This window comes from Hippichthys cyanospilos, chromosome 17 (genome assembly GCF_059441005.1).
Source record: "Hippichthys cyanospilos isolate Australia breed blue-spotted pipefish chromosome 17, RoL_Hcya_1.0, whole genome shotgun sequence".
In the NCBI taxonomy this organism is placed as follows: Eukaryota; Metazoa; Chordata; class Actinopteri; order Syngnathiformes; family Syngnathidae; genus Hippichthys; species Hippichthys cyanospilos.
Window position 1 is genome coordinate 6,821,367 of NC_142385.1, and position 16,589 is coordinate 6,837,955.

General features: G+C 39.4%; 1 protein-coding gene across 7 annotated transcripts; it reads right to left on the reverse strand.

Moving 5' to 3' along the window:
- Window positions 1-5: 5 nt before the first annotated feature.
- LOC148409375 (MAGUK p55 subfamily member 3-like) lies at window positions 6-16,342 on the reverse strand. Of its 7 annotated transcripts, none has more exons than XM_088438641.1 (20): window positions 16,181-16,342; window positions 11,403-11,546; window positions 11,173-11,291; window positions 10,075-10,152; window positions 9,934-10,014; window positions 9,742-9,846; window positions 8,909-8,990; window positions 8,552-8,637; window positions 8,395-8,469; window positions 7,971-8,167; window positions 7,152-7,216; window positions 6,179-6,196; window positions 5,135-5,158; window positions 4,239-4,286; window positions 3,746-3,904; window positions 3,591-3,671; window positions 2,352-2,445; window positions 2,144-2,252; window positions 1,725-1,847; window positions 6-852 (listed from the first exon to the last, which is right to left on the reverse strand). In XM_088438641.1, exons 2-20 carry the CDS (start codon window positions 11,434-11,436, stop codon window positions 670-672), a joined length of 1,761 nt encoding a protein of 586 aa, XP_088294767.1. In that variant the 5' UTR covers window positions 11,437-11,546; window positions 16,181-16,342; the 3' UTR covers window positions 6-669. The 7 variants fall into 7 exon arrangements, 6 of the variants coding, with proteins under 6 accessions (XP_088294767.1, XP_088294766.1, XP_088294771.1 ...); XM_088438640.1 differs by having other exon boundaries at window positions 9,742-9,879; XR_015868344.1 differs by having other exon boundaries at window positions 828-852; window positions 3,634-3,671; window positions 9,742-9,879.
- Between the last annotated feature and the right edge of the window lie 247 nt (window positions 16,343-16,589).

A 16,589-nucleotide genomic window follows, 5' to 3' on the forward strand; every position in this document is an offset into this window, starting at 1 on the left:
TTTTTTTCTGAAAAAGATTTATTCTTGTCAACAAACATTTAGAAAACATTAAAGATTTGACACGTCGCTGTGCATATTAGACATACTGGTGGAGCAGGATTCATTTGGCACTCGCAGCAAATGTGGCGTCAACCTTTTTGGAATGGCAAATTCATTCAAACACTTTTGAATGTTCTTATTGGCTAAACACATTGCACGTCACCCATAACGCTCGAGGGTATTATTGATTTGCAATTGTGAATACACTGACATTATGGGGAAAATGCCTACAAGAACATTTAAAACATACTTGCAGTGTTTGCTTAGTTTTTTTGCATTTTTGCTACAAGTACGATCAAATGTATTTTCAAATATGTTTGAACAGACTTGGAGGACAATGCTTAAATTAAAAATCTGCATTGTGGTGGGGGGTAAAATCAATGCTATTTTTAGCATTTATCCCGCAAACGGATTCAAACGTTTGCAAATACGTTGAATGTAAGCGCACCCAAATGAGTTTGCCAGTCCAAATTGGCAGCTGCTCCACGCTTGCGCCAAATCTGCAATCAAATCTCAAGTCAACGCAGAACGAACAAAAGAATTACCAGCGGGGCGGACAGTTTGGCAAGCAGACGCAAACGGCAGCGGCGTGAGAGGTCTGGGCCCGGCCGGGCCTAGGAGGCCCCGAGCCTAGGAGGCCCCGAGCCAGGGCACGGGCACCCACTGGGGCTCCAGCCGCAGCCGCTCCAGCGCGGCGCCCAGCTCGGCCGCCGCGCCCGACAAATCCTCCTTCACCAGCACGCAGTCAAACCAGTGGCCGTAGCGCCGCTCCATCCGCTCGGCCGACCGCCTCGCGTCCTGGATGTCGTGCTCCTGCGCGCAAAGGCCCTCGCGTTAGAAATGACCATTTTTAAAATGCCTTTGATGTGCACGGCCTCTAATAACAATGTGATGGATTAGATCTAAATCACTTTTTAATGCATGTTAGTTTTTGCACACTTTTTCAAGCGCTTTAGTATGAGCCCACATGAAACTATAAAGCTCAGCTGTTCTAGTTGACCTTCTTTGACATTTTCTTTTATAGGACAAGTGTAAAGGTTTGCAAACGGGGTGTGTAGACTTTAAAACCACTGGAATTCTTTTTATTTTAGCTTTTACCCAGACAAAACAATGGTATACCTCCGTCATAAACAAAAAAAATGTCTACAAATAAGCTTAAAAAATACATATTTAAACATTTAATCAAATACATTTGAAAAATTATTTCAACCAGACAAAAAAATGACTCAATCCAACAACCCCCTTAAAAATTCAACGTTTTGAGAATTTTTTTTTAACCCTAACCCTAAGCTTAAAACGATACTTAATTTGTTTTATTTGTCATTGGGCATGTCCAATTTTAAGGCAGGGGTACATATTCATTTTTTAGGGGGAGGGGCTACAAAAAAAAAAGTTCCAAATGTAATACTCATATCCATCCTTGACCAGTAACTGCACACAAGCTTTTTTTTGGGGGGGGGGGAGTTTTTTTGGGGGGGCGGGGCAATGACTAATTTTTCACAGTTTTTTTTGTTGTTGGTGATTTAAGAGTACTGTTAATATTTTTAAGTCATTTTGGTTTATAAATGGTAGTAGTGTCCGCCAGTCAACAGTTGCCAAATACACAATAGTGCACCCCATTCACTTTCTGATTGAGTCTGTGGACCGGTTGCTACGGAATCTGGCAAAGGAACATCTCCACTGACCGTGATGGCGACGCTAACCAGCGAGGAGCAGGAGCTGAGCGACTTCCGCTCGCTTTCAGAGACGCAAGGTCTCACGAAAATGACGTAGGGCTTGAACGCAGCTGTTCGAAGAACCTTCAACGCCTGCGTGAAAATGACAGGAAGTGTACAGACCGTTAAAAAAATAACCAACCATAAAAACACACATACATTATATATATATATATATATATATATCACTGATATGCTCCTTTATTAACCTGTAAAACCTCCACTGGCGGCAGTGTCAACTTTCCAACAATAGAGGGCGCCAAAGCCGTTTGAGAGAATGTAGCACAATTACAATTTCAGCCTTGGTTTTTCAAGGACGATCCCCATTCTTAAAGCGAAGTGCCACAGTCGTCAAACAAAGACAGTCGCATGTGAATTCCCACACCAACCTCAGGCTGCACATCCACAAGGCAGATTTTATTCTGAAGCAGAATCCTGTGAATCGATTCCAAGCTGGTGCCGTATAAATTCTCTTTATACTCGCCGTACTCGATGAACCTGCAAACAGCGCACATCTGTGTGTACTTCCTGCAGTGACCAATTGAATGAGGAAGATCGAGTAAAAATTTGAATGTGCGCTGTCGGGCAGGCACTCACTTGCCGCTGACGATGTCGGCCTCAAAAGCCGCTTTGGTGATGAAGTGATATTCCACTCCCTCACGCTCGTGAATCTTCCGCGGTCGCGTGGTATCTTTGAGCGTACCCAGCAAAAAAAAAAGGAATAACATATACTATATGGAAAAACAATCAAGATTATACACATGCATAAGCTTTCTACAACATACAAGAGCATTTGAATTCATAACAAATGAAGCATACACACAAACACACGTACGCAACCCAAAAATAAATAAAAATGAATGCACACAAACTTACAAAATTACAAACACACACAAAAACACTAACACACCAATATGAAGATTCAGGCATAAGCATGCATATAACACACACACACACACACAAACATTACCACAGACACACGCACAGTAACGGATAGACAAAATTTATTTAAGCAAACACAAAATAAAAACAAAAACACAAAAGACATGAACAAAAAAGCAAGACAAGCACACACAAACGAACAAACCACCACACACACAATAAAAAAACCTACAGGCATAAATATACACTGACACACAAACACACACATAAAATAGGAAAAAAAACTCTCACAGTAACATACTATCAGGAACACATACAAAAACACAAAAACCTGAGTACCAGTACAAAAAAGCATGCAAATAAGCAAATGGACACACAGGCAAAAACACAAAGCAACAAATGCACACGAATAAACACGGCATCATAAACACACTGATAGACAAATATGAACAAGCACACGTACAAACAAACTGAATACATGCACAAACACACATACAAAAAGACAAAATAGAACTGTCACACACACGGAACACTAGCAAAAACACACACCAGAAAAATAAGAAAAGCATAAAAAAATAGCAAATGGACACAGACATACAAACCAACAAACACAAAGGACACACAAACACACATGTAAATAAACACACACAAGCCAACAATAACAAACATTAACATACAAAAATAAAGTACACAAAACCACAAGGATAAAAGCAAAGAAATGAACACACAAACCCCTCACAAAGCAATACTCACAATAACTGGCCATTATGAACACACATAAAATACATGCACAAACGCACATGACCACAATGCACACAAAAAAAGCCAACAAGTACACAAACATGACTAAGTGAGTAATTGACTCAAAAATGTGTGTGTGTGTGTGTATTTTTTTTTTTTTTAATTTTCAAGTGTTTTAAATTTCCCCCCCCCAAATTTGCCGAGCGCACTCACGAGGCACAGCCAGGCCGTAAAGTCTGGGATTGTCGGTGATCACCTTCTGCTTGAGCTCGGCGACGCGACTTCCCAGCGACCCTGAACACAACGCACGGGCAAAGCCTCGTGAGCCGGCGAGCCGCGCTACGGGCCGGGCCGAGGCCGCCACCCACCGAGCAGCACCACCAGGCGAGGCCTGTCGCCGGGTCGCGGCAGATAAAGCGCCACTTCCTCGTAAATGAGGAAGTGGGCGGGGTTGGCGTCGGGGCTGCCGGGCTCAACCGGTGTACTGTGCCGATCCCTCTTCAGGCGGAAACTTCTGCGCGGGCCAGCTGCGGACAAACAACAATTAGCAACTTGGAGCTCCTGCTGCTTGGCACGATAATGTCGACATTAACCAAATGTGTGGGCACACCAATATTGACTGACAAATGAAGCTTCATGAAGCCCTTGGTATATTTTTTGACTCCTCTAGATGGCACTCTTGGTTCATAAAAGCAGGGGTATTTCATATGTCCACTGTATTGAGTGTTTTTTTTTTTTTAAACTAAGAGCACCACCAAGAGGAATAAAAAAAAAAAAAAACAGGTGCTTCACGAAGCTTCATTTCTTCACTACACACAAAATTGACAGAACAGTGGATCTGCGGGAGGAAGGAAAGTGTACCTGAGTTGAAATTCCACAAGAAGGCGGGGCCACAGAAGGCGGTAGAAACTACGAGCCAAACGAGAGCAACTGTTCAAGGTTGCCGCGGTGACGTCACACAGAAGGAGCTAAGCTAACACCCACAGCAGGCTATTGCACCAGGCAGTGTCATAGCATAGCGCGCAAAAGCCACCTCCACTCACAAAAACGCACAAAGCAAGCCACTCAGTGCTTCCAAAAAAAAAATCAAAATAAAAAACTTGGCTTACTAAACTTATTAAAATTATGGGGAATATCTGTCCTTCATCCTCTCTTTTTTTTCTTACCAATTCCACTCAAGAAATTATCCAAAAAATAAAAATACAAGTAAAGCAAAGCATCTCAGCCCCCACAAAAAAAAAATCTAATCTAGCCTGTTCCAAAAACTAATCAAAACTCGCTGAAATATAAAGTCAAAGGGAAATAAAACAATGAGAAATCCACAAGTCGTTCAGACTAAAACTCTTGTTCAAACCCTACTTTAAAATCTTAAGGCTGAGAAGCCCCCTTCGAACCCTAATCCTTGTTTGAAACGGTACTTTGAAACCTTCATCTAAACTCTACTTTAAAATCCCAGGCCTCGTTTCAAAACTAACGCTAACTTTAAAACCATCGATTAAAAACCCTGCTTGTTTGAAAACCTAGTCCTAGTTTCAAAGCCCTATTTTGAAACCGTACCACTAGTTTATCCACCATCAACAAACTATGCAGCCACATACGCATGCCATTTGCTATGCTATATCCTGTCTCTCCAGTACTATATACTGTGTGTCCCTGTCCATAAATCCATCCACTTCTCTCACGAGAAAATATTGCGTTGCTGTTTAGCACACAGATTCAGCCAATTGCAGCACAGTCATTCGGTCAAATGTTCTCACCTACGTCTTTTTCCTCAAGGTCGTCTGCGGGGAAGAGCAATCGAGAGGAGGAGAGGAAGGTGGGGTGAAGCTTCTTGTACTTGGCACAACACACGCATGAAGTGACCGGCGCGCCACAAATACAAAGCAATAGACACCTCATTGTAGTGATGGACAAAGAAAGCTTCATGAAGCACTAGTGAGATTTTTGGACTTCTTGAGAAGGGACTCTTGGATCAAAGAAGCACGGGGAATTTGAAACTAATTTGAGATTACCAACAGAGGGCCCCAAACGCGGGACCGGTCCGTGGATGGACTGGTACCAGGCCGCGTGGGCTGCATCCAAAATAATGGCGTTTTAGAACTTTAACAGTTCATACATTTGTGCTTCCTTTGATCTTCGTTTTTTGGCGCCGCCTCTGGTCACTGTTGATATTACATTTCATAGTGAGGAAGTACAGTGTGGCTTCAATTAAGAGCAATATGTGTCGGTGATGCACACGTTGTTCTGGTTGTCTGTGAAATGTGGCCCTCGGGTGTTTTTCAAGAATCTTGTCTTTTATGATAACATGCACACAATTAGTTTGATGATGCAACACGTTGTGACAGTAGATAAAATGCTATTTTATATTTGTTCTTATCTTCAGCATGTTATATAATGCAGTCTTGTATGCGTTTAACTCATTAGCATTTTGGTTTGTGCCAGGTATTTTACTTTGGTATTTGCAACCAACTAACATTTTGTGTTGAAATGTATAGCATTTGTAACTCATTTATAAGATTGATTCAGTTAATGTAATGTGCACATTTTTGTACATTTAAAAGTATTTGACATTTAAAAAAAACTGAGGGCCCCCACAAGTTTGTCGTTAATGGTGAGCTCATATTTTATGTGCACCTTATACCCCCCCACGGTAAAAATCTCAAGCGCTGACCGGTCCGTGATGATAAGAAGGTTAGGGACAACTGATCTCGAAGAGTCAAAAAATATATGGATAATGGATGCTTCATGAAGCCTCCTTTCCCATCATTAGTGTCATTTGTGTGCGTATGTGTGTGTCATACCTGGGTCAGCCCGCTCATCTGACGGTGGCAATGCAAGGAAGGACACACACAATCACTGCAGGAGAACAACAAAAGATCATAACCACTATTCCTTAAAAAAATAATAGTGATAATACTACTACTAATAATAATAATAATACACAAAAAGTGACTTTTGTATTAAAAAACATTTGGTTCTTTTTTTCCAAACAGTAAAATTCTTAATTTTCTTTTTTTTTTCCATTGATAAATTGTGAATAATAAAAATAATTACATATGATCATTAATCATTTTCCTTATTAAATCATGAATAATTCAACTGGCTTTGATGTACACGTCTCTCCAAGACAGGAACATGGTCAGAAAATTTGTGGTGGAATTGGAACAGGGTAACACAAAACCTCACTGAGGGATTGCCATGTGTGCAGTCAGGATTTCATAAAAAAATTGTTTAAATATGCGGTTCATATAAATAACTTGTGTGGCATGTATCAAGGGTCTAAGGCTCCCCTTTGTATGAGGCCACCCCTGGCCAACATGTAGCTCCGCCTCTGCTCTCCTAATTTTCCTCTTCCTAATTCTCAATTAATTGTAATTAGTATAGTAGATTTATTTGGGTATTTTTAAGAAAAGAAAGGATACTATAGTTTTGAGAAAAAAAACACAGCCCTGTTTATAATTAATGACTTATTGGTAGAGGCTTGTAATGTTTTTTTGTACTGCATTTGAATGAAAACTCAAAAATGAATAATTAGCTTTCAAGAGCATAAAATAGGCAAACTGCAAGGCAAAGGAGCACCTTTTGTTTGGCCATTAAAATTGGATTAAACCATGACACGATAGATTGCAGAGATTAAAGCGTTGTTCTCTTTCCATAATCTCTCTTTCTATATCTCGTCTGTTAGATTACATTTGACCCTCATCCGAGTGGCTTGTCTCTTTAGGGTCGGTACAGGTACCGGCGGCAGACGGGACGGCAGCGATTGCGGCTTACATGTTGCCACGTGCGGCGATGTGCTGGTTGGGAAGGAGCTCGTCTTCAGGCGGTACCGCAGACGCCTGTCAAAGCAAGTAAAAAACATTTTTTTTAAATGAAAAAAAATGTATACAGTACATTAAATGGTGTTGTAGTTCAACAAATGTTTCATATATTTCGTAAACCTCTGGGTTTTTTTGTGTGGATTCAATTAAATGCAAAAAAGTTGTGATCAATTCTAAAAAATCTAAATGTATCGAATGTTAATTAGTTTTAAATTCAACTTAAATTACATTTAAATTTAACGTAAAAAAAAAAGGATATACCGTATTTTCCACACTATAGGGCGCACCGGATTATAAGGCGCACCCTCAATTAATGACACTTTAAAACTTTTTCCATATATAAGGCGCACCGGATTATAAGGCGCACCCTCAATGACATACTTTAAAACTTTTTCAATCACAATATAGTAATACTCCACGTAATAACAATAACTCAAATAATAACTCTAAACTCTCAATAGCATAGTCAGTCAATGTCAATATGATCAAACTTGTTCAACTGTAAACACACAAAAGAAACAGGTAAAGTTTACTTTATCAATTCATTCCCCATCTACGAATCCCGATCTCAATATTGATCCATATATAAGGCGCACCATCAGCTTTTTCAAAAAATTAAGGCTTTTAGGTGCGCCTTATAATGCGGAAATTACGGTATTTGATGTGGAAATAACCCCCAAACATTTTAATTAGTGTGCTTTCATGGTCACAATAATTATTTACTATTTAGTAATATTTATTATTATTTGTTAGAGTACACGTAGTAGGGTACCTCTCCTGAAACTGCGTGGAGGGAATAAGGGCGGCGCGCAGGTTGTAGTCGCCTACTCTCTTGGCCTGCCACCATGTGGCGTCTTCCTGGCTCACCACCTGAAGTATATCGCCCCTTTTGAAAGGAAGCCCCGCCTCCTGACAGGGCGTGGCTCTGTCCTCAAAGGGCACATAGTCAAATAGAGCCCGCAGGTATACCTGCACAAAAATAGGCTTCAAATCACTTCTGTTTTCTTAATTAACCCTTGTGAAGTATTTTGATCATTTTGGGATCCTTGTTTTTCACATTTTTCTAGACAAGAAATGGCACACTAGTAGTAGTCTGATAACTAAGTGGCTATGTTAGAATCTTCTTTTGATGTGAAGCTCAAAGGATCGAACACAATTTTACACTGCGCAATTTTTGGAAAGAAAAAAGTCTTTACCCTGCTTTCCTTCATCTTGTCTTCTTCAATGACGGCTGGGATGATTTTTAATGTGATGGAGCCTTGTGACTGCGACTGGTGCGAAATGTCACAGTTACCAAGCGGTGCTGTTGCCTCTTATATTTCAAGCAAAAAAAAAAAAAAAAAAAAAATTTACCAGAATGTGACTTATTTCATCTGGTCTTTTGTGTGTTATCAGGTTGCCGTTGACCTCCCGCAGCTCGTCGCCCACGTGCACCAGACCTGGCGGAGAGCAACAAAAGGTGCGTAGGGTTGATCACGTCGCCATGACATCGTGGGGCCGGCCCTCTTTGGAATCTCCAAATATGCAATCTCGCGGCGCTAATCTGGAGGGGATTTAATCTGTGTTGACAGTGTGCGAAGCATTACACAACGTAATCTCCTCACTTGTGTGTCAGAGCTGACAAGGAAGTCCGGCTGGAGTAAAGTTCAGGTTAAAGAGCCCAAAAAGGGAAAACATCACGTCACTTGAGGGGTCTGGAGGGCTTCTCACCGCTGCGGTCGGCCGCTCCTCCCCTCATGATCCGCGCCACGATGACGGCGCCGGTGGCCTCGTCTCGCCGGATTGTCGCTCCCTACGATAATTATTCAAAACGCATAAAAGACTGAAAGCTCAAGTGTTTGAAGTGGACAAACTCTTTCATATCAATCCATGGTTCAATTGCCTTTATCTGCAAGCTTTCAACTTAAAAACGCACAGGTGTGAAGAAAAACCCATTTGAAATCATCCAGCATCTTCCACATCAGAAAGCCGACAGAGAAAACGTAAAGATGTGCAAAGTTGTTATCTGGGAAAAAGATGCTTAATTTGAGGAGTCTAGAACCGAAAACATATGTGGATCAAAAAGCATCATCGTCATCGTCAAGCATCTTTCGGATCATAAAGATGATTGAGAAAAATACCAAGATGTGCAAAGTGCCCACTTTTGACAAATCTAAAAATCGGAAAAAAAAAATGTCGCCAACGCACCATCCACATCGTGAAGCTGACTGAGAAGAAAACAAAGATGTGCAAAATTTGGAACTGGGCAGAAGGTGTCAACTTTGAAGAGTTAAAATTGAAAAGAAGTATTGATTATATATGTGCAAAGTTGTCATCTTGGCAAAATGTGCCCACTTAGAAGAATCTAAAATGTAAAATATATTTTATTTTGGTTTAAAAGTCAAGTTATTTATTTAGCCTTTTATCACCACAGGGTCTGAAAGGAATTTACAGGTGGACAAAAAAAAAAAAAAAAAGATAGAAAACCCCCTGAACAAAGCTCCCTACTTTGAAGAATCTAAAATGTACGTAATCAAGTATTCAAACATGAGCTGAAGTCTCACCAGCGGCTCTTTGTTCTTCACCAGACGGACGATCTTGACAGACTCCTCCTCCAGCTCGTCATCCAGCTCGTCCGGCAGGGGGGGCAGCACCGGGTCAAAGTTCTTCTGGGCCACCGTGTCGTGCGCCGCCAGCACGGCCTGAGACGTTGGCATCCGTCAAAGCGGAGAAGCGTTTTGCGGCGTGCCGCTTACCTTGAGGTGAGGAGCGCTGAGCAGAAGCAGCAGCTCTTTCTCGTCCTCCTCCAGCAGGCCGCCCTGGAGCTCGTCTGTCAGCTGGGGAACACATGTGTCGGGTAATAGGAAAAAATTACAATTGGGAGAGGGTGCACTTACATCCTCCGCCAGGCAGGAGGCGCTGTGCAGAACCGGTGTCGGATTTTGCTTCTCATACTGCTTCAGCTTCTCGTGGATCTGAGCGTTGGGGTCAGCGCAATGCGGTACATAATTTAGGATATGAATGCTGATACTTTTTTACATTGACGATTGAAATCAAAGAAAATGTACTGTTTGATTTTCTTGTTTTCTGAAAACATTGCTTAAAAAATAACAATAAGGACTAAAATTTTAGCTGGGGATGTTCGAAAGTAATTTTTTTCAGTCCAACAAAGACACAGGTACTCAACTTAAGTTCCAACCGGTATAAAGGACCGAAACCACTTATTAACAAACCCCATTATATGTGTGTGTGTGTGTGTATATATATATATATATATATATATATATATATATATATATATTTATTTGAAATTTTATGAAATTAATAGAAATGTTATATTCATCTAATTTGCAATTTCTACTTACGATTATAAAACGGCTCCAAGAGTGCAGCCAATTGGCTGCCATCTAAAGAACCCTAACTCTGAAATAAGGCCAGGTATCGGTCTGATACCGATACCTGTTATTAGTATTTGCCCATATCTAAAAATGTCAAAAATGCCTTCAGTTTTTGTGAGTTAATACTATACATAAGATTTCAAGGTTCATTTTGAATGTATTTATTTATGTATAATTTATGATCATTTGAATGCCATATTAGAATATTTAGATTAGTTTTTTTTTTTAATTGTCAGTTTTTAATTGAGAAATTTTGGGAATCAAAAATACTAGTCACATTGAAATTGGTGACAACTCAAAAGTCGGAAACTCATACTGTACTAGTCCTATTAAATATCCCTATTTTTTTTGGTAATTGATTAGTCTTGAAGTATCGATATTTTCTGCTTTAGTTCAATGGCAAATGATACCATGGAAAGTGTGTTTTTGTTGTTTATTTATCTATCTTCATTTATTTAATGGCATTATTAATCAAGTTGCTTTTTAACATTTTTTTAAAAACAATACAGAAAAGGCAAACAAACAACAGTGCAACAAGAATAGTTGACAAAGAAAAAGAACAACTTTTGACAATTTAACTTTTAAAAAAATCAGTACCTTCATGAGGTAGCCGAGGCTCTTCTCACTCAAGACATCTTTGAGGAAGCGCAGGTCCTCCTTGGGGTTTGCATTGGGGTGGAGGTGGGAGGTGAGCAGGGCCAGAGTCTCGTGGAGATCTAATACATGATGACAATTGGTTTGGTTAAAAAAAAACAAAAAACAAACAAAAAAAATGCTTACATTTTGCTCATGCTAATACTTGGGTTCTTCCTACTGATTATTTTTACCTGCAGCCACAGCAGGCATTCTTGGCTGAGTCATTCAAGGAGGCAGAAGGGTGTGGAAGGGGGACAACGGGGAAGGAGGGGGAGCCGCTCCACTGGTGCTCGCTGCTCCTCAAGGTCAGCCACGGCGCAAAATGTCACACACCACTGCCAAGAATGAAAAAAAACAAACAAAAAAAAACATGGCAACTACTATAATACAAAGCAGGGATGAACCCAGGGAAAAGGCTTTGTGAAATGTAATTTCAATGAAGTCAGAATTTATCTTTTTTTTTTTCCTTTAGTTTCAGGCACTTTGATGCACTTGGTTATTTTTTTCTGTTTTAGTCTAAGCTGTAACCCATATAAACGCTGTAAAAGTAATTAATAGTTGTTGAAAGTTATCTTATATTGCTTTTTTCTTTTGTTAATGTTGAAAAGGATACAGGTTTGGGTATACTTATTCAATTTTTACAGATAATGTTTTTTATAGTCTGCATCGAATGTGTGGGGGGGTGAAACAATTTATAGTAAGGATTTTTTTCCCTAAAACAAAAACAAGATCATTATGGCTTTTTTTTTTTTTTTTAATTGTGTGTTTTTTTTTTTAAACAAACTGACTATATATGGTGAGGCTTTTATAATGGCCAGTGAGACATAACATGTATCAAAAGGCACTGTTATTTAAAAAAAAATACAGTGTGGTGTAATAAAAAAAAAAAAAAAAAAACATGGCAGGTACAGTAAGGCTTTTAACGTCTTAACTAATAAAAAATTGACCATGTATAGTAAGGACCCCCCCCATCCCAAAAAACCCCAGACCATATCATGTATTTATTTTTGACAGTTGATTAGTTTTTTAGGGACCTAAAATTGACCCAATTCTCAAAATTTCAGCCTCTCAATGGGCTTTATTGTCTAATTTCTTAAATCCTGTGTGAAAGCAGACTATCATTGTGTCAAATCAAAATAAAACATTTGCAAACATCTACTTTTATTTTGCAATTAACATGATTCCCAGTTTTGTAATGTTATGGACCAAACCTCCAACCACTTCAGGTAAAAAAAAAAAAAAAAAAAAAAGGTTAGTGCATTTTCTACAATGTTTATTTGAAAAAGTGACCTGTTTTAAGGTTTGAGAATATGCCTTCTAAAACCGGATTCATCAATGATTAAAATAATGGTTACGAGAAACACCTCCATAGAAACATTTTTTGAAAGATTAACTATAGTGGAATTGAGCAGGTGTTTTGTATCTCCTGCCCTTGCTGGACAGATGCTCAACAAGAGTCCACCAGCCAGCCGTGCTTTCAATGGTAAATGACTACAGTATTTGTTCCGCCCACATGACAAGGTCGCTAATGTCGCCTGCTGCGTATGATTGTTGCTTCAAGTCCCGATGAAAGGTCCAACCCGGTGATTAAAGTGCTCGGGCGGTCAGTGGCATGGCCTTGCTAACCTCCACCAAGCAGGTCACGTCATCATCCCGAGTCCTCCCATCTGCGCGCCGGCTCAATAACGCACTAAAGGAAATGTCCCATTTCATACAAAAAAAAAAAAAAAAAGATTGATTGAGAATGTAAATCAGTTGGTTTGGAGTGAAAGCAGCTAACTGTACATGACATGGTGTTTGATCTCCTCCTTACTTGCTGTAATTACGAGAGCGCTAAGCCTTTCTGTCATGATCATCTCCCTTGCTGGCGGCCGTATGCTGCCATTATCTCGCCTCCTTCATCTAAGACGGCATGTGATTTACAGACAAAAGAAATTGTGGGCTCCATCTTTCCCCGTTTCATAGTTTTTTCCTCGAAAAAAGCCTTACTATACATAGTTATTTGCGAAAAAAAAGTCTTATTACACGTGATTGTTTAAAACAAAACAAAACAAAAAAGAGCTTTACGATGCATGTTTTTTTTGCCCCCCCAAAAACTGAAAAACTATACAATACACATGGTAATTTTTTCACCGAAAAAAAAAGCCTTACTAAACATGAACCATTTATTAGAAAAAAAAACCTTACTTTTCATGATAGTTTCTTTTTTCAGAATAAAAGACTAACTATACATGGTTGGGGTGCTTTTTTTCACAAATAAATGCCTTATTACTGGTGCTGTACATGGTTGTTTAATTTTGTCGTAACATGAGAAGTCAACTTTTTGGAGCTTTTAACCAAGTTCCAATGTTGATTTCTCTGCCTAAACACTCCCAAAGTATCATTTTCCTTCATTGATGCATTTCTAGGCATTCCTTGCTTATTTTCTGCTCTTGCACCGGCCACGCCTTTTGCAGATTAAAACTGCTTGAAGTGCGCTTATGATGACAGGAGCAAGACAAGAGCAATTTGTATGTCCCTGCACTGCCTGTGCAAGACAAATTACGCACCAACCTTAACCACATCTTTTCATTTCGCTTATCCAAATCGGAGCTGAGGAGCAGAGATTTTGCACCGAGTCAGCCAAGTAAACAGCAACGTTTCATTTATTATCTATGCTTTACTGTAGAAAATGCAGAAGTGGCCAAAATGTGTGTTTGGGAGCACATAGCTGCACAATCGACATCAGTGATAAATAATTAGCCGTGGGCGAAAATATTGTTATGAATACTGGGTTCCCGCGGGGACTGATTTGATAGGAGGAATGAGAGCAGTGTATTGATGCAATAAAATGCTGTATTCATGCTGTTGGAATAGTTTCTATCAGCCGCGTGAGGATGAGCGTTCTGGATGAGCTTTCTGAATGATGCATGTTGCATAGCTCATCATTGAGCGACATCATGGTAATAAAGTGTTTTACAACCTTTTTAGGAATATCGGTACCATCAAACTCACATTTAATCTGATAATAAATCACCATTGCGCCAAATGTAATGTATATGCACATATTACAGTGTGGGAAGAATAAAATATGTTATAGGCCCATTAAAATTAAAAATTATTCACGCAAGAAAAGCCTTGCTAAACTGTAATATCTTTCCAGAAATGCTGTGACATACTACAAAGCCGACAGCAAGCGGATCGGTTTCTTTTTATAAAAATTGTTTTTCCATAAAAAAGAACCTTACAATACAGTCTTTTTTTCTCTGTTTTGTTTATATGCCTTTTTTCGCATGAAAAAAAACCCTTACTATAAATGGTCTAAACCCCCCCCCCCCCCCCCCCCCCGCCCCCCACACACACAAAAAAAAGCCTTGCTTTTTTTGTCAGCAAAAAAGGTGTATGTTGGTGTATGTTTTTTCTTTGAAAAAAAATTACATGGTTGCTTTTTCAAAAAAATAAATAAATAAACAGCCAGGGTCTTGTTGGTCTCTGAAAAGAAAAACCTTATAGATGGTCTCTTTGTTTGTATTGTTTTTTTTATTCGCCTTGCTATTCTATAAAAAAAATCACCTTGCTATAGACGATATAACTAAATATAATTACAATAATTATACAGTTTGGTGGAAAACATTTTCTTTTTAAATAAAATCAAACTTACTATACATTTTTCAAACCTTATGGTTCAAGGTCATTTTACTTCATATTTTTTAAACCTTACTGTTCAAGGTCATTTTACTTTACATTTTTTAAACCTTACTACGCAATATCATTCAAACAAAAGAACCAATACAAAAAAAGCCTAGTCTAGTTAAAAGAAAATCCTAGGAGACTTTTTTTTTTTTTTTTTGCAATGAAAACATCCTACAAAAATAGTCTTTTTTTGCAAGGGAAAAAACGTTTTTTTCAACTTCTTAAAGTAGAAAATGACCATATAGAGCAGGGGTCACCAACGCGGTGCCTGAGGGCACCAGATAGCCCGCAAAGATCAAATGTGTAGCCCGCAGGCCTATTCTACAAATAGCTCACAAGTGATACAACAGAGTGGGTTTCTAGAAATGTTACAAACAATTATACGGATATAACACGTACACATGTAACATATTTCGCTTGATTAACACGTTTACTAAAGAAGTTCCTTAATTATTGTGAGAAATCATTAACCTGATCAGTGTCTTCCCATAAACTGGTGCCCCTCGTATTAGTCAGTACCAAAGAAGTAGCTCTCACTTTCCAAAAAGGTTGGCCATCCCTGATATAGAGTCTATGCGGTAATTTTTCAAAAGAAAAACCAACTTCACATATTTGAAGAAGGCTAAAAACTAAAGGCCACGCAAACAAACAAAGGAAAGCATTTGTGCACAAACAACATTGTCCCAATGACTCCATTTGATGACGCACAATGACAAGTGTTGGAAATAAAAGAGGAGAGAATGTGGAGCCAGGAGATCAAGAAGTCCAGAAGGCTCTTAAGAGGCTTACAAGAGGAACACGACTTCCAAACACCTTCATGACACACAGCGGGACCGCAGATTGAAGCCAGCTGGTGGCCTGCCTGCCTCGGGTCTCTTTGGCAAGGCATTGTGAGGATTTCACAGCCAACGTTGTTGGTGGCTGGCCAAGCTTTAGAAGCTTTTGAGCTCGGACGGCTGCAAAAGCTCTTAGTGAATCAATTGACTTCCATTAGGAGCATTAAATAATGTCCATGAAAACACATACATACATATCTCACAAATTTAAAGTGTTGTAAAGCGTTAGCTAAAAGTTGTCATTTTTTTCGCTTTAATAAATAAAAAAATATATATAAAGCGTAATTCTCCAAACTAAGCAGATACTTAACGTTTTTCAACTTTTCGGGTGCTCTCGGTATAAATTGACGTGTTTTAAATAGAGCAAATTAAAGTACAAAATATTGGTGTAAATGCACAGGTGTCTGAGATGCGAGGCAAGCAGCCTTTAATGAAACATGCGCAACGTCCAGGCGCCTTACCTTGTTTGAGGCTCGTTTTTTTTCTTTTTTTCTCTTTGTTATCCTCAGCTTCGTCTCTTGAATGGTTTGTCTTTATTCTCCGTGCGTCGACGTACACGCGTGAGCTTTTATTTGTGCCCCTTGTCCTCCGCCCTTTTTGCATCGCCGCCGGTCGCCATTCTCCCCACCGCGACGCATTCAACATCGCCTCGTAAATTCTGATGAATTCACATCGAGCGAGTTTGTTTGGAAAGCAACGGGATAACTTTTTTTTCGATTCATACAACGCGTAAATTACAAGGAGCATACTTATCAGTAAGGGAAAAAAACAACGTCTATTGGTCGATAACGTGACACACCGCGCACATTTCTACAGGTTGGCATACAATAGTACCTATTTTTGTTGCATTTGAATGCATCACCATGGAAC

Coding starts and splice junctions, on each gene's coding strand:
- LOC148409375 (XM_088438640.1), bottom strand. CDS start 11,436: ATGACTCAGCCAAGAATGCCTGCTGTGGCTGCAG. Junction 11,292..11,402: donor AATGCCTGCTGTGGCTGCAG/GTAAAAATAATC, acceptor ATCATGTATTAG/ATCTCCACGAGACTCTGGCC. Junction 3,905..4,238: donor CTTGTGGAATTTCAACTCAG/GTACACTTTCCT, acceptor GTTTGTCCGCAG/CTGGCCCGCGCAGAAGTTTC.